Consider the following 22,039-nt stretch of genomic DNA (forward strand, 5'->3'; position numbering starts at 1 on the left):
CACCACTACGCACACATTTGTCAGCTTCAAATATTACAAGGTGTCACCTCCCTCGAGGGCCCCCTCCTCACTGCTAACTGCTTTAATAAATGCCTGAATCCTTAAGTGCCAGGGGTGAAAGTTTGCCTTGGCATAGGTATGCTCTCTCTCGCCCTCTCAGTGCTTTCTAGTTTGAGATGAAAATTGGCCTCAACCTTCAATCTGCCAAAATACGATTGGATGTTTCTCAAAAAGACACGTAACGAAATGTCCCAATCTACAGTGAGAGCTTCCCAGAACCAAAGTAGGAAGAGATTCAGTTTAGAAGGATGTTAAACAGACAAAAGCAATAATATTCCTATATTATCTAATTGTGATATTATAATATTAGTTAAGCTTGGCATGAAGCTGTGGCTGTCTTGGTACTGTAGAGAGTTTATTTCTTTTGAACAGAGGATTTTAATTTGTGTGAAAGAACATCTGTTGATTGATGGTAACACTATACATTTATGGAACTGATCATCTCTTAAGGTGGTTTTGTATAACTTTTGAGACAGACTTCCACTAATTATTCACCATAATAGAGCAGAGTAAAAAAATAACTGCCCACTCATTATTATCAATACGCAATGGGAGGTCTGTGCTCCGTTCTCATGCTCAAGTGATGTTACTAAATCTCAGATGAAGTGAGGCAAACGTAACAGAATCGACAATGGACTTGCAGTGATAAAAAGCGTGAGATGAAGGGAGGAGAGGAGGGAGAAAGACATTTGTGTACAATGGCTCCCAGTGTCTCTCTCACTCTTGCTTTCTGTCTCTTGCACATGCTCACTCAGGACGTGGGAAGGCACCACCATGGCACTGCCCTGTACTGGCCCCTGACACACACACACACTCACACAGACACACACACACACATGGCCGAGGGACACACTGTCCAGCAAACTCATCATTGACATTTGACTGCGAAAACACAGCTGTGACAATAACTGGCCTGAGAGAGGGACGAACAAAAGACTGTAAGACAGAGAGAGGTGCAGATAGAAAGTCCTAAAGATGGAGGAGAAAAGAGAAGTGAAAGAAGCCAAGAATTCCAGTTGAGAAAGGACACTCAAGAGGTGTTGGTGAAGAGATTCTGACAAAACATTACAGAGAGAGCAGTGGGAGGACAGAGATAATGAGAGCCTGAAATTGGAGAATCAAAACATAAATAAAAAATCCACAGAGTGTGAGAGAAAAAAAACAATGGTGAGAGCATGAGAAAGTTAGACAGGGACCCAGGTGAGAGGATAAATAATAGAGGAACCTCACACTGAAAGCTCAGAAACGCACACACAAGGAGGAGGGACAGCTTTTGCCAGTTTGTGTCAATATCAGTAATGGAATTAAGGCTCAGACAGTTTCCGATCAACTTTTGTGTGTGTGTGTGTGTGTGTGTGTGTGTGTGTGTGTGTGTGTGTGTGTGTGTGTGTGTGTGCGCGCGCGTGCGAGCGTTCCTTTGTGCATGTTTGTCATCAGAACACAGCTGCACTGCACCTTAACCTCCAAGCCATATCAATTATCTTAAGAGCCTTCTCACTCTTCTAATTACACCTGTGTGCTCCTGACACCTGTGTACATAGATGTACTCCTGAATAGGAGTGGAATGTGGGTAAGGTAGAGCAAGAAAAAAAAAGAGGGGAAAGAAAGAAGTTGAAAAAACGGAAGGTACTCCAATTATTGTTAATACAGCCTTGGGTGAACTATGATCTTGGGACGAATTGATTCCCAGATAGCAGTCATATTTGGGCCTCATTTTTGGCCACATTTGGCACTTCTGGCTCATTAATTATAACATTAATCTTTATCTGGGTTGTGGTGACATCACAATTTTTCAGATTAAAACAGTTGATCTAAAGTAGTTCATTCAACTCTGTGTAGGTTCGAATGAAAGGAATGGAAAAAAAAAAAAACATCAATGGAGCTCTGATACTACTGTTAACCATGGCAACAAGTAAATGACAGGCACAGCCTCCATTTCAGTTCAGGGGGCATAGAGATATTGATGCACATGTATGTAGGTGATGCGCATTTCAACTTTCCTTTGCTAGTGGGGGGGGGGGAGCAACTGAGGTATTAGAAAGATTTCAATTACTTTTATCTTGAATGTTGGTAGATTTGACCTTCATGCAATAGATTTCCATCAATGCAGCCTAGCATATCTAGCGCCATACTCCACGTCTTCATGCCACTGTTTTGTCTTTACACTGAAACTGAAATGACACACTTTGGCAGAACTGAACATTAGAACATTGTTCTAATAAATGACTGATGTGCATAAAGGTCATAACTTTAGATCATCCCGAATAACAAATTCACTCACAGGCTTTGGATCATGAGTGGGTCATACTAATCGTACTGTTTGTTCCCAGCTTGAATTGTTTGAATGACTGAGGAGATGAACCGATGTGTTCAGTTCTTTCAGAAGCAGGGCTGCACTTTCAATTGAGGGTTAGTCAAACTCACAATATGACTTATCACAATTTTCAATATCACAGGAAGGTGCAATATTTATCAAAAGGCAAATTGTTTATCCAAATACCATTCTGATTTCATGTTAAGGTGCTGCATATCATATTGTACAGTCTTAAGACAACATGGTTGTTGACAGATCCCCATGAAAATCACATGATTATCATTTAAATGGGTTTTACAAGGGAAAATGAGAATAATTATGTATGAATGAAGATTTCCTCTAATATATCTGTGAAAGTGAAATATGAACAAATGAAGCTCAGATTCCTTTTTAGAAAATAAAAAGATAATAAGAATGCAAAGATGAGGAAAAAAAGACAAGACAGATGAGGAAATTAAAGGAAAAACAGAACAACGGACAGGAAACGTTGTTTGGTGTGTCATATTTTATGATATTGTAAGAAACAAATGGTGTAGGAATGACAGCTTTGATACAAATCAAATCAATCAAAAGCATCATTTTTTTCCCCAGAAGAAATGTACAGTATGTTTTCCTGAACAATATATCACTTCAATTAGTTCTTGAAGTGAATAATTGTAATTAATCCAAGTGTATTACTGTACTTTTGAATTTATATTAAGTAAAAAAGTACTTTAGATAAATAGGACAAACACCCACTTCTTAGCAAGAACTTTCTATGAAATTCAAAAGGGAGATGAGATCTGCTCAACAGCATCAAGCAACAATGTCAGTACACAAACAGACTAATGAGGCTTGGTGTTGTTTGTAGTCCACACACAGACAGACACACACACGTGCACACACACACACACACAAATGACTTTAAAGCGTGTTAAGGGATTAACTTTTTTAGCTTCATCACACGATGTGAGATTAGCTCGATAACATTTACTCATACATGTGCATGGGAACAAAGAAAGTATTTATTTTATCAGAACTGAAAAAAACAAAGCCACAGAAGTAGAGGAGAGGGGAGGGAAGGGAGAGTTTGTGTGTGTGTGTGTGTGTGTGTGTGTGTGTGTGTGTGTGTGTGTGTGTGTGTGTGTGTGTTTTAGTTCTGCAAGCAAATGTTCCACGGAAGAAGGAAGAAGAGCTTTTGTGGTGCAACATCCACTTAAATCAGAAAAAGTCCAAAATAATCCATATTTCATAACCCAGTCATTATACATATATTGATCTGGCATCAAGATCCCTGTGGGAATTATTGTGGTTTAGCCCTTCACCGTCTCCAAGTCTCCCGAACAATCACTGAGCTGAAGAACTTGGACAGGTGACAGTGAAAGTGCCCCGCTTGCTAAATCCACTTAGCGGACCAATTACGTCAATGCATTCTGAGATGGCGACAGGAAATTAAAGTGGAAAAAACAAAAACAACAAATCCATTCAGATAACTTAACGATGTCATTATATTATCTGAGGCATTTCCAAAAGTTACAAGTTACAAGTTACAAGGTCACGGAGAGAAAGTTGTCAAAATGTTTGGATTTACACTGTGGCCTCGACGACGAGTTTGATGCATTATGTTAGATGTGCATATAGCGGGGTTTTTAAGCCACCGCACTGGCTCTGCTTCTTCCAGCCATCCAATAACACACACTGAGCCATTTCCATGGACATTCTTACATTTTAGATGCCTTGAGGACCACAAAAAATGGACAAGTGTCACAAGAGAACTTGAGGCCTTTCCATGTTGTATAACCTGACAGCCATTGCGGACAGCAATGATTGTAATCAGTGGGAGCAGCCACACTGACCATGCTAACCACAAGAGACATGAATGCGGCAGTGCAAAGCATCTCAATAGAAATAACGCCTTGCTGCTGATGTAACATGTTGCCCCACTACTGGGGGATAACTGCCATGAAAACATCAGATTTATATTTGTTTTCCCTCTGGGCTGCTAACTCAACCTCTAACTTCATATGATCAAAGGCTGGGGGGGGGGGGGTCAGGGTTGTCTCTAGCCACAAGATGAAGGATCATGTATTTCATATTTTCAGGGCACAGTGACTGTTCTTCCAGACCAGAGTACAAGCTCTGCAGGACCCCTGCCCCATTCGCTCCTGCTTCTTTCACTAGAACACACACACACTCGCCACAAGCCGTATGTGTTTGTTTTTGTGCAGGGGAAAAGCTCAACCTCAGACACATCCTTGCTGAGAGTGTTTGACAGTGCAGGAGCTAGAGACCCTGTACCCCACAGTTTTCCCTGAGCCAGGATCAACCCCTCTGCAAAGCCTGTTACATTGACTGTGTTGCCACCCTTTTGTTATTGATGGTGTAAAACCAGAAGAAAAAGAATAAATGAGTACTAACAGGAAGATATTTCGACAAACACGAGCCATGAACTGACAGTTTAAATGTCCCTCTCTCACAGAAGTGACAAGGCCATGTGGGACAGAAAATCATCATAATTATTCAGCTTTTTTCCTGATAGTACATCCTTCCATCCGTCCATTTTCTTCCGCTTATCCTGTTAAGGGTCATGGGGGGGGGGGGGGGGGGGGTGGAGCCTATCCCAGCAGCCTTTGGGTGAGAGGCGGGGTTCACCCTGGACAGGTCACCAGTCCATCACAGGACCAACACATAGAGACAGACAACCATTCACACTCACAGTCACACCTACAGTCAATTTAGAGTATCAATCAGCCTCGTCCCCTCTTGCATGTCTTTGGACTGTGAGAGGAAGCTGGAGTACCAGAGAGAACCCACTCAGGAACAGGGAGAACATGCAGACTCCACACCACACAAAAAGAACCAGGACTCGAACCTGGAACCTTCTTGCTGTGAGGTGACAGTGCTAACCACTGCATCACTGTGCTGCCTCATTGAGGTTTTACGGCACATGTGGGGGGGAAAAAAAAGAAAAGACAATAAAGACATTGAAGATTAATCACAAGAGTCATGACAGAATTTGGTGACATGCTCACTCTTGATAATGTTGAAATTTCCTCTAAATTATCTCTGGATTATTATCAAATCCTTTTTGATTTCTAAGTCTTTTTCAAGAGTGACCTGACTAAGAAAGCCATATAAACATTGTAAATAAAGAAAATAAAAATAACACACATGATAACAAAAATCATAATTTTATTTCTAAGTATGATTACATCAGGTATCTTGAGTCTATAAAATAATGGTGATATTTTTGTGTTTTTTTCTGAGTTTAAAGTAATCAACATTCCTACGTACATGAATAAATTGAATGCATTTATCAATAAAAAGTTGAGTAAAATTCTTACATATTAACATCCTTATTATTCTTTCAGTGATACCTTAACACTGAGGTTGAATGTTTGACACATAACAAAACAAATGATACATCCGACGCGTCATTCATTCAGTGTCGGATGTATGCAATTTCTTTACTGTTTCTATTATTATTGTTATTTTTTAAATGTTTTCATAAGGGCGTAATACAAACACTGGGCCCAGGCTCTAAATTTTGACGAGATGTTTCAAATGCCCCCGCGGGTAATCATGCTGGTGTTCAAATGTGAAAGGACAAAAGCAAAGATATCATCAAAAACAATGTCTAAGAAAAGAATGTAGCCTTGAACCAAATAAAACAGTGTCAATACTGTAGCCAGCCTGTCTGGGCTCAATGGCATATATCTGCATCATTGATAGGAAAAAAAACAAAAACAACATAATAGCTTTTCAACTTTCAGTATTGCATTACGCAAAATAGGCATTCTGAATAATTTTGAAAAGGAGTGCAGGAGCTGATGATGCTTTACAGCCCATCAGCCTCGGTCCGCTCTCTCACCTACTGAGCTACGGTAATTAACTTTCGGCTTCAAAACAGCCCAACTATGACCATGCTGGCCAACTAAACACTTGTGTCCCATCACGCTGCCCTCTTATGCAAGCAAATATTGAATATATTTCAACTTGGAAAGAGAAAAGAGAGAGGGAATGCAAGGTGTGTGTTGTAATTAATTTAAAGTTAATGATGCCCATCTATCTTAAAGCAAGTGGGTGTCATGGGCACATAAATCAATCTTCCCCTCTCTGAACAGTACACAGCACCTTGCAAAAGTGATTAGTGCTGAGCTTGTGCGTGTGTGTGTGTGTGTGTGTGTGTGTGTGTGTGTGTTTGAATATGAATTGCTGGCTGTTCCATCAGTGCCTGTACATAGTCTTATCGATGGTAACAGCATATGTGAAGTGTTTACCATTGTGTTTGTCTGTACCTGAGTTCGTGAGATGACAGAGAGAGAGAGAAAAACTGTGTGACATATTCATGTGGTGAACACTCAAAGAAATCACATTGTGTGTGTGTGTGTGTGTGTGTGTGTGTGTGTGTGTGTGTGTGTGTGTGAATCTCATGTTGCTTTAGAATAGATCAGCTACAGCAGATGGATGTTTAATGAATATGCAGGAGAGGATATGTTCACGCTTTAGAAATCACCATGCTTTTTCTCACTGGTGAGCACCAAAATAATGACGAGTTGGACAAATGTCTGCCAAATGTCCAGGTCTTACACACACATAAACACTCTGAATAATTTGATCACGTCGAGCCAAACAGGGGTCGAGAGAGATTAGAGGAAACATGACATTTACAGCTTTGGATTGAGACGAGGTAAACAAACCAATCCCGTCTTCCCTTGCAGAAGACATACTCTTACCCTTTGATCTCAATAAAAGTCGACCCGACACAGTTCTATTGCCAACATCCTGAGCGTGCGAGCATATGTGTTGGTCAGTTTGACCCAGCAAGTTGATCCATCTTGTTCCAAGCGCCCTTTGTGTCTGTGGGAGCCACATTGATAATTTGCCACTAAAAGTGGTTTGTGAACATTGATCCTGTCTTGTACCTGTTGACACAGGACAACTCTGCTAAGCTGGTAGTTCCCCCACTGATTTAAACATACACACACAGACTTATATGCACAGATGACCTGCAAAATGAGTTGATTACAACTAAACCTTCATGCAAGTTAATATAAAATGCAACCTCTCACAGACCTATGACACCACTCATGTCCATGGTCCTCCTCATCCTCCTCCTCATCTCCTGACAGCACCAACATCAGTGGAGTGTTGCTAACTCTTCTCTGCTGTTCTTATAACATTAGAAGAACAAGTGAATGTGGCAGGTGTCTTCGTGTTTGGTGGACATCTTCTTCATCAGAACAAGTTATCCCCCATAAAGAAAATGCTCTTCCTCTTCTCTTCATATGTCGTTTTCATCTATTAAATAGAAAATTAACAAGGCTGCTTTTAAAATATGCACAGTGGAAAGATATTGGTGTTGAAATGCCATGTGTAAAAATAAAGAGTTAACTCAGATGTTTTTCACAGGTGCGTAGACTGCTAGGTAAACGTGTGTGTGTGTATTGAGCTGAAACTGCTGCTCAAGTAGAACAGTGAAATATTAATACTGGCTAATCTTTATCAGTCAATACTCGGCTGTACAGAAAGTGATACAGTGAGCAATGTCCACATTGATATCTGTGTGTGCGTGTGCGTGTGTGTGTGTCACATTAAATGTAGAAATATTGCATCATCAGCAAGGTGCTTCCAAGGTTGTGGGAGTCCAGGTTATATATGTGTATGTGATGTCAGGCCTGATAATGTATCTGACAGCTGTTGAAAAATCCTTATGTGTGAAAGTGTGTGTGTGTGTGTGTGTGTGTGTGTGTGTGTGTGTGTGTGTGTGAAAGTGTATACATGTATGTATGTATGTGTATATATATATATACACACATAATTAGAGAGAGAGAACAACAACAACCTGTCAGTCTGTATTGGCCACAGCTTTCATATGTCTGAGCTTAGTGCAGTGCCAAACAGCATCGCCCTGCGGCACTTTATGGAGAGCTAAACCCCTGTCCCAGCAGGTACCCCCACCCTCCTGTATCTCCCAACCCTCCCTCAGTAGAGAAAAGGAAGTGTAGACCAAAACCGCTGAGGTGTGGGTCCATTTCTTAGGGAGAGATCGATTTGTACAAGTACACAACAATGGCAGCAGGACGTCGGACGACAAGCGGTCTGGACACTTGTGATGGAGGGGCAGTGCGATGAATGACAGGAAGATGGAGGGATGGGAGCGAGAGGAGAGCTAGAAGCAGTTTTTAACAAATTATAGATGAGCAAAGGAGGAGAGAAACATCCTGCGACCATGTGTATGCTGTGACAGATTACACACACACACACACACACACACACACACTAGAGCAGCTGATGGGCTACATGCACACATTTGTGCTAATTTATACTGCAAAAAAAGACAAAAAAAAACACACAGTAGAGTTACTTTGATGCAGAAGCACAAACAAAATACACAATAAATTTATCACATATACAAACTGAGAGAGAAATAAATGGAAGGCTTCATATCAGCTGTCTGGAATGTGTCTAACCTGGACAAAGAGAGTAGTGATAAGAAGGATTTGAGGTAAAACAATATGAGTGGCCCAAACATTCTACCCCAGAGAAACACACACACACAATCTGGGATGTAGGACCAGCAATGGTAGAGTGAGCAAAGCCATAGCTGCCATACAAACACCCACTTGCAGTAAAAATAAAGGGAGTGATATTTCTGCCCCAGCAAGAATACAGAGAGTGGAACAAGAGGTTCTGAGCTGAGTTGGGCACGATGACTCCTCTTCACAAGTAGCAGTGTCCAATTCTTCATCTGGGTTCAGTCTGTTCAACCAAAAATGGCTCTCTTAAACTATTTACAGGTAAAAGTACAAGTTATATCAGTAGTGACAAACTGATCTTTATGCCATCACTGCTCATAACAGCTATAAGCCACAGGTATTATGTTTCCTGGATGTCTGTCTATCACACTCTAGTTCAAGCGATACCTCAGGAACCTCACATCGATTTCTTCAAATTTGGTGCTGGGGCCTCAAGGATGAATGAGGAAGATCTTGCTTCATAAAAGTTCAAGGTCACTGTCACCTCACATTACAAAATATCTTAGGAACCGATGCATTTTTTAAGAATTTTTTATTTATTTTTTTACAAATACAGTACAAATGTTCACCGGGACTCATGGATGACCTGAAAATATTTCAGTGCTCATAGATCACCGTGACACACATAGCGAAGGCATACAACTGCTATGTTGTATTTCTGTTTTATTATTCAATGACTCATTGAATGTTCATATATCATCTCTACAAAGGTTGTCAGTAGCTTCTGCCAAAAAAACAGAATCAGTCTGCAGAACCCAGCCAGTCAACTGGAGTCATCATTTCATCAGTATTTTGTCCTCTCATCTCCTCCTGTCTTTGTATCACTCTTTGTCACTCAGCATCTACATCTCAACCAGTGTCTTTTGTCAAATGTCTTCTCCCAGTCACCCAAGGGTGGCATCAAGTGGCACTGAAGTCTTACTGGCACAATGACTCTCATTCTCCCATAATTCACTCTCTCCCGTGTGAAACTGCACATAGAGTGCATTACACCACTGTGCTTGCTGCCATGCAGGCGTCATTGCAGCACCACTGAGGGCCCACCTGAGTACCAGTCAGGCTGACTTCTTTCTCCTGAGAAGTGGTTGAATGGATGAATGAGCTCACTGTCAGGTGTGGAGAGACTCACGCGAACATCCCTGATGATGCCATGACAGACATGCTCTGGAAAATCAGTCCTAAATATATTGCATGCAACAGGAGGGTAGTGCTGTTTGTAGCAGTACCAGAGCACACCTGTAGCACACACATATACATGCAAAAGCATGGTTAACATATGGCTCCTTTCAGAGCAGGTGTTTTACCGAATGCCTGCCTGCCTGCTGAGATTTGCATGTACCCTGCTGGAGCGTGCACAGCCACAGCAAAAACTGACACATCATCGTGATTACTGCGGCAATGTAATGTTATATGAGCCGGAAAATTTTGCTTCTGCTTTGGAACTTAATGTGTCAGAAAATGTAAGGAGTGCTACATTACTTGGCAACACAGATTTTGGCAAAGCCAATATTTGCATGCACTCTTAAATATTCTTATTTTACACTTAAGGGGGAAAAGATGTTTCCAGCTCATGTTTTGTGGTGTTCTGACCTCCACACTGACAAGTTCTTTTTTTTTTTTTTAATTTCTTACAAAAAACAGTGGGATGCGAGTGTCAGCATCATCCAAACAACACTCATGCCAAATAATGCACTCAGACTGCAACTTTAAAGTATCATTGAAGCAAAAGCCGTCATGAGTAGATGTCTAGATTACATTACATTATATTGCTGCATGAATCATTACACTCTCTGTTGGTTTTCACTGCGGTTGTGTGTGCCCCTTGCGGGATCATGCAAATCTTGGTAGGCGTAATTCCGCACATGAACCCTTTTATATAAATCAACTAAGTAGCTGCTTGGGGCCCCACGGCCACTAGAGGCCCCAACACTCTGCGCCTCTCTCTGTCTTACAGTCTTTTGACTGGGTTGATTGCCTGGACCATAGCCAGCTGTGTGTACATGTGTGTATGTGTGTGCGTGTGTGTACGTGTGTGTATGTAGTTCTGTAATCGTTTTTTTCTTCCTCTAAATTTTAGGCTCTTGTTCCCTCATCTAGGTTCCTCGCTATGTTGTGCATGAATTGTGTATACTTGGCATCAAACCACATGCGATGCCACCCAAGATTCATACACACACACACACACACACACACACACACGCACGCGCGCGCACACACACACAAGTACTGCAGTCAGAGGTCCGTGCTGAAGCTGAGTGGTTGGTGGAGGTGTGGGAGTACAGGTGGGGGACTACCTGAATGTTATGAATTGGCATAGAAGTGACGGCATAACGAAAGCTGTAGAGGAACAGGTAAACTATTTAAAGGCATCATTCTTATCAATACACCAGGAATTCCTTCCTTTATTCACAGCCAAGCTCAAAAGTTTTATGATCTCCTGATAGTGGGCCAAATTGTTGGACTTGTGACTTTGTGAAACTTTAACAGATTCATAGTTGTAAAGTTGAAAACAAGGACGTCTTCAGACAAAGGAAAATTTTCCATCCTGGGAAGTTTTTTGTTTTTTTTGAAGATTAATTTTACAATGTATCAATCTATTCATCTGAGCTTCATATGAAAAAAAGGATTAGTGGATCTAGTGACCCTGCTCAGTTCAAAACAGGCTCAGTTCTGTACCTGATACACCTCGAATGTGAATGTCTCAAACACTTTATAGGTTGTCCCCCTTAGTGTACAGTACAGGTCAGGGGTAGTCTCTGGAAGAATCGGTTATAAACTGGTCAAGGTGTTATCTCACCTGTTCTGAGTGTCATTAAACACATTTGCACAATGGTTTTCATCTTGGCAAAAGTGTCAGTTGTCAGTTGTCGGTTTGGCAGTGAGTCTGTGAAACGTGTTACATCCTCCATTTTCAATATCTAGACTGGAAGTCATTCATGGTTTGCTGAGAAGAAACTCTGTACGGTTTACTTCCTATTTTCTTCACACTGATTAATACCCTGACTATTGGCACTGGAATGATTCCACACCCATGCCCTCCCCTTTGCTCCAGGGGCCAGGACAATGAGTCCTGGAGAGCCCGATCATCTGGTATCCATTAAGCCAGGCAGGGAGGCTCAGGAGAGTGCCTATGTCTGACTCTGCTCAGCATAATGATAGGCCTTCAACCAGTAATGCCTTTGTTCTGGATTGGTTTGTTTTTTTCTTCTTCTGGTCAGATGCACATTTCGAGGGGGTGCATCTGAGTGGGTCTATTTCTGCACTCGTGTTTTTCTTCTGGAGTTTCTTTTCTGCATTTGATGTTTTAAATACTGTAAAACTGTGGGTCGGGGCATTTGATATCAGAATTCGTTCCTTAAATGTTTCCATCTTGTTTTTTTCCCTTTTCCCACTGGTTGTATTCCTTCCCTCTCTACACATTCGATTTGAAGACAAGGTTGAGAGGCACAATGCCGTGATAAGCTACAGTATATACCCAATCCTCCTGGTGAGCAACACCTCCTGCTGAGTCTGAGATCTCAGCTCACCTCAGTATAAAACTCATAACTCCCTGACAAGTACTTGGACACAACTCTGTACTGCCCTCTCAAACCCTCGCCAGGATAATTTCTTCCCAGGTTCACTTAAGCTCCTTTCAACCACAGATCATCAACAAGCCTCGCCAGTTTTCAAGTACACCTCCACTGCAGAGGGAATAATGTGTAGGGAGGGTTTCTCCAGTGGTGGCCATCACAGAATACTGTACAGTCAGTATGTATGAAATTGATGGCTTTAAGTTACAATTTCAAAATCAGAAATGCTTTATCGATCCCTTGGGCAATAGTTTGATATACCAGAGATACATACTAAATGTCATGGAGAAGTATGTGCCTTACACTTAAATGCATTAATGCCATTAAAAACCAATCCTTTGCTGAATTATTGTAATGTGGGTGAGTTATTGCACATTATATTCATGCCCTATCTGTAGTGAAAAGATGAATAATTAGAAACTGTATTAGACTTTCTGATTTTAATAATATGAGTTGCAAGTGTTGTAGAGTTTGATGGTGACAAAAAAGGTTTATTGGCTGTGGTGCATCTCAGCTGGGTGAGTGTGTCACTATATGTGCTTTGGCGTTTGACCAGCACATTACAAACGGGGTGAGAGTCCTTTACGAGACGGTCCGTAGTTTGTATATCATCCTTCTTTCTTACACTGCTGTCAGAGAGTCCAGGTCCACCTCCAGTGACCTCACTGGCCTTGTTCCTCAGTTCCCTAAGTTTGTTGGCATTTGCCACCCTCAACCTAGTGTGGGAGAAGACAACAGTGTAGAGGGTTGAAGCACTGGCCACCAAAGACTTATCCTGAGCATCGTCTGGCAGATGTTGAGCTGCCTCAGAAAATAGGGTTTAACCTTTCCCCTTGGGGGGGGGGGGGGGGGCAGTGTCCGTGGCCCAGTCCAGTTATTATCGATGAGCACATAAAGTTATTGGTATTCCTAACTCTCTAGATGGAAACAGTGTCACCAGTGGCTTTGTTCTTCTCAGATCCCAATGCATATTATTCTGCTCACACCATGTGACAGTTGTACTCAGTCTCTGGTCATTTATTACAGGCTTAAGTCAAATAGAAGAAGCTGAGATACACACATATAAGCTGATGACACAGTACTCTCCCACTCCCCTGGAGGGAGCTCAGACATTGACTTGAGATGATTCAGTAAACATGTCATTTTTAGTTTACACAGATTTTTAGCGAACACATTTACACAGCAATGTTGTTTTTTCAGGCTTCCCCTTATTTATTGCATTGGTTTTAGTAGTGATACCATCGAAAGCAATGACTGAATTTTTGTTGGTCTTTATTACACCATTGACAAACAAGTATATCTGCCATTAGGTGAACAAACCATGGCTGACATAGCAGTGATTCATCGTCCTGCAGGGTCCTGATGACTACCCATCAAACATAGAATCATATATTGGACCAAATTTAAAGCTTTTCTATTTGAAAACAAGCTTGTTCCCTTTATTTAGGTAAATGCCCTTGACCTCCGTTAAACACCAGCGGACTTGTGAAATTTGTAGTTCACACACATTTGTACAAGAATTTGTTTGTGTGGCTAAAAATATCCGGCAGGCATGGCAGACCGTGTTTACAAGGTGCCAAGTACATGGGTATGTCTATGCTTCTGTGTGTGTTATCTAAACACATCATTCCATCAGGCCATAGGGGACATATTTCTTGAAATGTACTTCTTCTTCCAGGGTTTCTTTCATCCTGAACACACGGATATTTAGAGAATCAGCACATAATTAAAATGATTTGAGTGAGGAAACAGTGCAACCTGTTGCAGGATTGTAAACACAAGCATATCAGGGGAGTTTTATTGTTGTGGATTGGAAAGAGAATGCATTTGTTAAAGGCCATCACAGTATTTTATGATTAAAGCAATGACGGTGTGTGTTTATGCTTCTATTTATTACACATTGTACATTTGATTTTTTTTTAACTCTCACCCTAAAGATATTGTTTATTTAATGCAGCCTTTTGTCAGAAATTGCAGGTTAATTAATGAAATCCATAAGATTGCTTTTATTTATTTTTATTATTTTCCACATGATGAACATTTTAGGTTTTACTTTATACCATAATGAATCTTAAAGGAGGAGTAGGTTTTTTTAATTTAACAAAAGAAACACAATATACAAACAATATGGAATAGATCTGTCTAAATTGTTTTTTTGAATCATGAAACCTCCCTCCTCGCTCAACAACTCCGCTTTAGGCTTCCCGGTCTCAGCCTTTTGACAGACAGCTCAGCTGCTCAATCAGGTGCTCTCTGGTTTCGGCCGTTGATGGAAAGTTATACGGGCCAACCAATCAAGCCGGTAGCAGTTTTTGATTGGGTGGAGGTAAATTTGGCCCTGCACCCCTTATGTATTAGGGATTTTGATGCTTCCTTTTTTCAACATCATACGTAGTTAATTGATTACCATCGACACATGATGACAAATTCAGGGATAATAACAAAAAGTACATTGAAATCTGGGAGCCTACTCCTCCTTTAATTCTAAACCTAAGCAGTCTCTTAGACGGTATGTTTTTATTTCATTATGTCGTGTTTTTTACTAGCCCCACCATATAACACATTTGTACTTTTACAATACAGGTTTTGGATTATAACAAAAGCCTCTATTTTAAAAGATGGTCACATGCATGCTGACTCAGTGTCAGTGTTAATATTAATAACCTCTGTTCTTTCAATATTATTTTAAATGTATGTTTGCTATGAAAAATAGACACTGTAATTGATATTTTATAGCTCGTACGACTTGTGAGTTCGCATACCTCAGTTATTATGTAGAGCCACTTTAATACCAGCAACACCAGCACTGCAATCAACAATTCCACGGTCATTGCCATAGACAAGAGGAACAAATAAAATTCCAACCTTGTGTCAAATGATTATTACCTAAGAAGATCCATATTCTAACACGCACAGCCATGATGTGCACATTGGTTTTCATGACAGTTAGATTTTGCACAAATGTAAGAAGTCTGACGAATGTTCCAGTGCAAATTAAATTATGCATATTTAATGTTTCAAATTAACATTTGAAGACTATCTCATCCCAAGTTCATGACAGCAAAGATGTTTAACTCTTATCATATTTATCAAAGCTCAGCAAATCTCATGACGCTGGAATCGGCCTTGATGACCTTAACTGACTTGCGGAGGTGGTTCGTGAAGGTTGCCCCCCTTTCCTGTTCACCAGCATTACGGAAGGGGGACAGGGGTTGTGTCTGGGTGGTGTACTCAACATGGCACTTCCTGTCTCCTGTACTGCTGACTTGACGTCTTTTGGATGTGTGTAGTTTTGTGTGTTTGAAGACTTTATGTAATGTGGGGGGGGATTTGATATGATTGTGTGTGTGTGCGGTTGTCGGTGCACCAACCCACATACTGACCTTTGACCTTCAGATACTGCACACTCCCTTCAGGTCATTATTAGTCTGGAAGAAAAAAAGTGTCATTGTGTTCTTCTTCACTCTCTCCCTCAACAAAACTCTTCTTTTTTTTTTGCTAAATTTAATAAATAAAATGCAGAGTAGACAGTTTAACAAAACGTTAGAAATTTAACATGATACATCTGGTACCTTTCCAATGTTTTTGAATGTTAACTGATATTCCTACTCATTTCCAGATGTATGGGCGCTACACCCAGGAACTCGGGGTGTACGCCAAAGAGGAGGCAGCTCGGTTGAGGGAGAGTGGGCAGAGGCGATCAGTCAGCGACCGAAGCCGAACCTTGGACCTGTTGGAGTACGACAAAGGACGCTGCGCAAAGTGTCGCAGTAAGTGTTACGCCACGCCTGAGGAACGGTTGAACTTTTCTATTTTAATTTCTATTCAAGCATGATGCTGTTTCAGCAATATAGAACTAGAGGAAGTTGTGAATTTGATGTAAATCGTGTGAAAGAGTAAGGAAGATAAATGAAATTGATATATGGAATATCAGTGATGCAAACTATTTCTGGTCTGTTCACAAAATCCATGTTCAATAAAAATTAACAATTGACAAAAACAGGACGCATTCAATGGGTTCATATGTACAGGTGCATTCAAGGTTCAGTATCCCCCCCCCCCCCCATTCCCCCCCATCCCCCACCCCCTTGCTTCACATACCAAACACATTAATAAGCCGCATAACTACTAATCGAAATTATACAACCCTACACCACTATACATGTGTCCTATCTGTCCAGAATTTTTTTTTTTTTGCCCCAGCACCCGCCATGATGACACCTTTCTTGACAATTGGCTGTGACTTCTGGCTTAAGTACTACAGCCTGAGTGAGGGAACTTGATCAGAATGCTTAGACCAGTTTTGGAATGGCAGAAATCTACATAAAATCTAAGATATCTAGGTATGTTCGAGTGCTCTCACACTAGGTTATCCATACCATGCCCAAGCACATTTGCTCCAAAGTCTGGTTCATCTGACAAGCGTAAGAGTTCAGTACCACCCCCAGGTATGGTATGCATCCTTGGCCCCAGCGTGGTTGTAACAGGTGGGTATCTGCACGGTGCAGATGAACGTAGTGCTGGCAGTGGCAGAGTGTGTGTCAGCAGTACATACAGTATAGTGTTTGATTTAACTCCAGTAAATCGATCAATGAATTGTCCAGATATAGCTTAGTAACAAGTGATGTTGCAGCACCATTGGGGCATTATAGGCATTTGTATGTAATTGCACAAAAATTCGAATACATCAATGAATGGACTGATTGGCTAAACCTTTTATTTCACTGGCAACCCAGATGTTTAAGATCAACTCAAAAATTACATTTACGTTAATTCTAAACACTGTTGATATTGATGTCTTTTTATATATATCGCTCAGGATGTTGGATTTCGATGGATTGCAGACCTTGGTGTAATTCAGTTGTGACATACTGGCACAAATTAATCAAATATAGCTCAGGCCTGCTGGGTAGCATCCTGCAGAGCCTCCTCTGGTCATGTAAGGAAATACTTTTTCTTTTTATTATCACACTTAATGACTCATATCACAACCTCAATGAGGAACTGTGTTAAATTCAGAACACATACTTTAAGTGGCAAGCGGAGCAGGAGCTACAATTGGTCTGAAACAAAACAAAAAAACCCAGCTTTTTTTTTGCCTTTTTGGTTTTGCTTTATCACCAAATGAAGTTAGCTTTTTAAATCTAAGTCAGCAGCTCTTCATCTAACGTTTCACATGCTGTCATGTATTATGCACTTACATTTCTAAGCAGTCAATAATGAGGTATGCAGCCATACAAAAAAGAAGATCAGTGTGACTTTCAACCATTGCCTCAATATCCATGTCATAAAACATCGTATCTGCCTGTTGTCCAGCTGCTCAGCTGCCGACTGGACAACTAACACGTTCCAACCAACAAGTACTGGGTGTCTCCTCTTTACGCTGTGGCAGCCCCATCCATCTGAAGTACCTCTGGGAAAGTTAATGCGAATATTTCTAGTGCTGGAGCGAAGTTGATGGTTTGAAATAGTCTGACTGTGTAACTGTCTGTTGCTTGAGAGAAACAATAGGGTTGAACAGTCTGGAAAAAAAGAGTAGAAATGCTGCAGTGCTCAACAGTTGTCAGAACAAAAATCCTTCTCTGTGGCACAGCAGACGGCATGTGGGGTGCATTTGAATTAATGGACATATTCACATCACCTCCCGCATGTGTGTGTGTGCGTGTGCGTGTGTGTGTGAATGCTAGATTCCTTATGGGGGGGCATAAATCTGTGTAACATTGAGAGAGAAAAAGAAAATCACATGAATGTAAATTTTTTTTTTATTAGGAAAGACAGTTTCCTGAATATGTCCTGAATTTTTCTTTTAAAAAAGATCCATTAAACATTGTGAAATACTTTCAACATCTCCCCCACCAAGTTTCATCAAAATCTGCTGTCCACTTTTTGCTCAATTTTGGTGACGGAAAATGTAATGGCAAATAAAATGTACAAGCAGATATGTGATTTGAAAGGTTTCATTTGAGTTTGTTTTGGGTGAACTATTGGCAGACATTTCAGATAATATTCATCAAATAATTGAGGTAATGATATTAAGTGAGACTGTTCTTGGGTTACAACAGACATACAAGGAGGCTATGATCACACACAAAAAAAAAAATACTCTCTGCCTTTCTTCTCCTCATCTCACACACACACACACACACACACACACACACACACACACACACACACACACACACACACACACACACACACAAATCCAAAAATTGTAAAAAGGAGAGTACATTTTTCAAGTAGCTGCTGAAGTGCTGTTGCATGTCCAAATTATCCTTTCTTTGCCATAGACTGGTCTGTGTACATATAGCACCTTCTACTGTCAAGAGTTGCTTATTGCATCCAGCAATATTCACACTCACACACACACACACACACACACACACACACACACACACACACACATAAATGTCAAATGAAGCTTGCTGCTTGCTTATGTGAATGTGTGCATCCTCTCTGCACTCAGCTTGGTAATGAGCTTTGCTGCTGTCTCGCTGGCAAGTGATGACTCAGCTATCACCCTTCCTCTTGCTCCTCTAGCTCATCTTCCCCCTCTTTGTATGGATCAGCAGAGCAAAATGCCAGCAATTGAATTGATTTGACCCTCAGCAGGTACCTTCCATCATAAGAGATGGGATCTGGATTCCACAGCGGCCGCGCACACACACTTTCTCTGCACGATAATATGAACACACAAAGAATGAATCAACGACTTGAAATAATAATTGAATTGCTACTAAAGTATGTAAATACACATATTATGTTTTATGGGTGTGGTTATGCCTGAGGCTGAGGTGTGGTTTAATGCAAAGAGGTATGCTTAACCTTGCTTATTCATACACAGACACGTACAGAAATCTCATATCCCCCTGCTTACATTGGCACTATCTGGTTTTATTATTGCTCACTCATGCTGTTTTCTTATTTGTACTGTACACACACACACACACACACACACACACACACACACACACTCTTTCACCTTCCCATTCATTTGCTGATGTTTGATGAAGCTGAACCATCCGCACTCGCACACCCAATGTGACATAAAACTGTTTCTGGAGCATGATAAGGACGTAAGCAACTCTTGAGTGTGTAGTACTGAAGTAACATTAACTCTGTGGCTAACAGATTAATGTCACGGCTACAGAAACTTTCCTTTACTGCAGTATGATTGCTGTGAATAAAAGCTATTCCTCTCAGCCCAAACTGTTTGAAAGCTTTCGATGGCAGTGATGGGGGGGTCTGTGAAACACGTACTACACACCCATAAGTCCCTCTGGTTCCTCTCTAGCTCACTCTTTGTTCTCACATTGATCCTCATGAAAATAGAAGGCAGATATGGTATAAAACTTTTCCTCATCAGGCCTTGATGTCTGCTTTCTTCTCTTGCCTCTTTATTCCTCCTCTGCATCGCCTTCGTGTTCTCATAACGTCTTCAGGGATGTCTGTTGTGGTCAGATAGCTTTGGAGCCAACAGTTCTCGATGTCCACAGTTCAAGTAACAAAACAAGTTGTAGCAAATTATCAGTGCTAAAAATGCAGTTTACGATTGTACACCAATAAAACCATTGATATGAATATTTTATAACATTCCTGCAAATAATCCTGTTTAAATAATACAATTGTGTCCTTTGAAAAGTAAGTTTGATTCAATATTGTTTTTCCCTTTATATTACTTGGATTTTTCCCAAAGGCAGACTGCAGCTTTAATTATCTAAATCCAGTTCTGTTTCAGGGATTTTTTTTATATTATTATTATTATGAAATGTAGAATAAGAGGAGGAGACACAAAAACAAGGTGGTACATCTCCAGAAGCCCCCCCCCCCCCCCCCCAAAAAGCCAAACAAACAAAGAAAAAAAATAACCTAACTGCATTATCTGTTTAGTAGTATGACTGGAAGTGTCCCTTGTTCAGCTCCATAGTCTCTCGATATTACAACACTGCAGTTATGTTCCTGAAGCCGGATAGAATAATGGTTGATATTTGCTCTGACTTCCTCCAGAGACTCAAAGGATTGAATTAGTCTACCTTGTTTTCCTCCACATGGTCCAGTTTGAACCACCAACCAGGGCACCGTTTGACCTCTCCAAGACCATCAAACAATAAGTGGCTGTATTAAAAATTGACTCATTGTCACCTTTGCATCAACCAGTGGCCTTTTAGGTTTCTTATACCAATGCTATTTTGTTTTAATCAGACCAGTTGAAGTGAACCCCCACAAGTTTGGATGAGGTGATTTCAAGTCATTACGCAGCGCTCCATATCGATTGTGACCCACTTTTAGCTCATGCCAGTCAGGGTTCATAACACAAACTAGCCTAGGGACTTCTTCTTCCTCCAGGATATGATAGAAATATTAGAAGAGGTCATTCCTTAGCCCACCAAGCTGTGTACATACAACAAGCACTCTCAAGAATCCAATGCCGCCACACTACAATTGTTAGGGCTCTCTAACTGGATGAAGAGCTTTTCATACAAGGCCCCTTGCTGCGCTCCACCATGTGGAAGGTGCTTTCATATTTGTTTTGGCATCTACAAGGTTAGTCGGTTCAAACCACTTTGTTTTGTTTGAGTGAAAGAACCAACAGCATGAGAGACCAGTTGACATCACCGTCCATGGAACTCTGTGCCTCTGCCAATAGGGCTAAAAATATCTAAATTTAACAAGGACAGCCAAATCTTTGTTATTAAACTTTCATGAAGAACACAGGGAGACAGGTAACCTGCCAGGTCAGGGTGGTCAAACATCTGGTCTCCTCTAAGCTCTGGTCTTTTCCACTATAAATTATTCTTGTAGTGAAGCAGTTGTTTATATTATGCCGGGCTTGGTAGGGGGTTAAATAGAGGGCCTACAATGGCCCCATCAAGTGGAAAAACAATTGCCACTAGTGTTCTCACTCATTTGTTCAACCATCCTGAGGGCTCCTCCGGGAAAGTCTGCTGTTGTTTCAGTTGACCAGCAGGGTGCAGCATTGAACTTCACAGCAGCAATGCTTTGAAGATAGGAGGTTGGAATGGATGGGTGCCAAAGGAGAGAGTTTTCAAACAGGAGTCTCCAGGAGGTGATTTGATCAAGCACTCCACTCTAGTTTGCGCGTCCTGGACACCCGGGAACATTGTCACAGTCACGCTGCAAGTTCTTAAACTGAACTAGCAAATGTTTGTATATTATCGCATTTGTTTAAATGAAGATGAGGATAACCATATTTTCTGAATGTCTACAGCGGGTGAAACAATAAACCTGTGTGTCATTGTGTGTTAAAGGTTGATTATATTAATGAGATTACTCAAACTGTGTGTGTGTGTGTGTGTGTGTGTGTGTTTCTCCATTGTTCTAATCATGCAGAGGACATTACTTTTGTTTCCCGGAGACCGGAGACCGGCCGTAATTGAAAGGTTCCAGTTTTAAACAAGTGTCTCTCTCTGCATTAATAGTTCTTTTTTTGGGGGGGCGGGGGGGGGGGGGGTGTCAAATATATGTCAAACAACAACTTAACCAAAATCCCTTTCTTTTCTCCCCATCAAGTGTTTGATATCCTGCACTTGGGCATCTGCTATTTTTGCATTCAATAA

General features: G+C 41.0%; 1 protein-coding gene across 5 annotated transcripts in view; it reads left to right on the forward strand.

Annotated features, from left to right (window-relative positions):
- The window catches only part of LOC147254433 (chloride channel protein 2-like), a 192,478-nt gene that overhangs the window by 65,537 nt on the left and 104,902 nt on the right, over positions 1 to 22,039 (forward strand). For all 5 annotated transcript variants that reach the window (XM_086216066.1, XM_086216064.1, XM_086216067.1 and 2 more), the window contains one exon: positions 16,084 to 16,234. In XM_086216066.1, the coding sequence (XP_086072192.1) occupies positions 16,084 to 16,234 (151 nt within the window). The remainder of the gene's footprint in view (positions 1 to 16,083; positions 16,235 to 22,039) is intronic.

Source organism: Aulostomus chinensis, chromosome 10 (genome assembly GCF_037954235.1).
Source record: "Aulostomus chinensis isolate RoL2024-O1b breed Wild chromosome 10, RoL_Achi_v1.0, whole genome shotgun sequence".
NCBI classification, from domain to species: domain Eukaryota; kingdom Metazoa; phylum Chordata; class Actinopteri; order Syngnathiformes; family Aulostomidae; genus Aulostomus; species Aulostomus chinensis.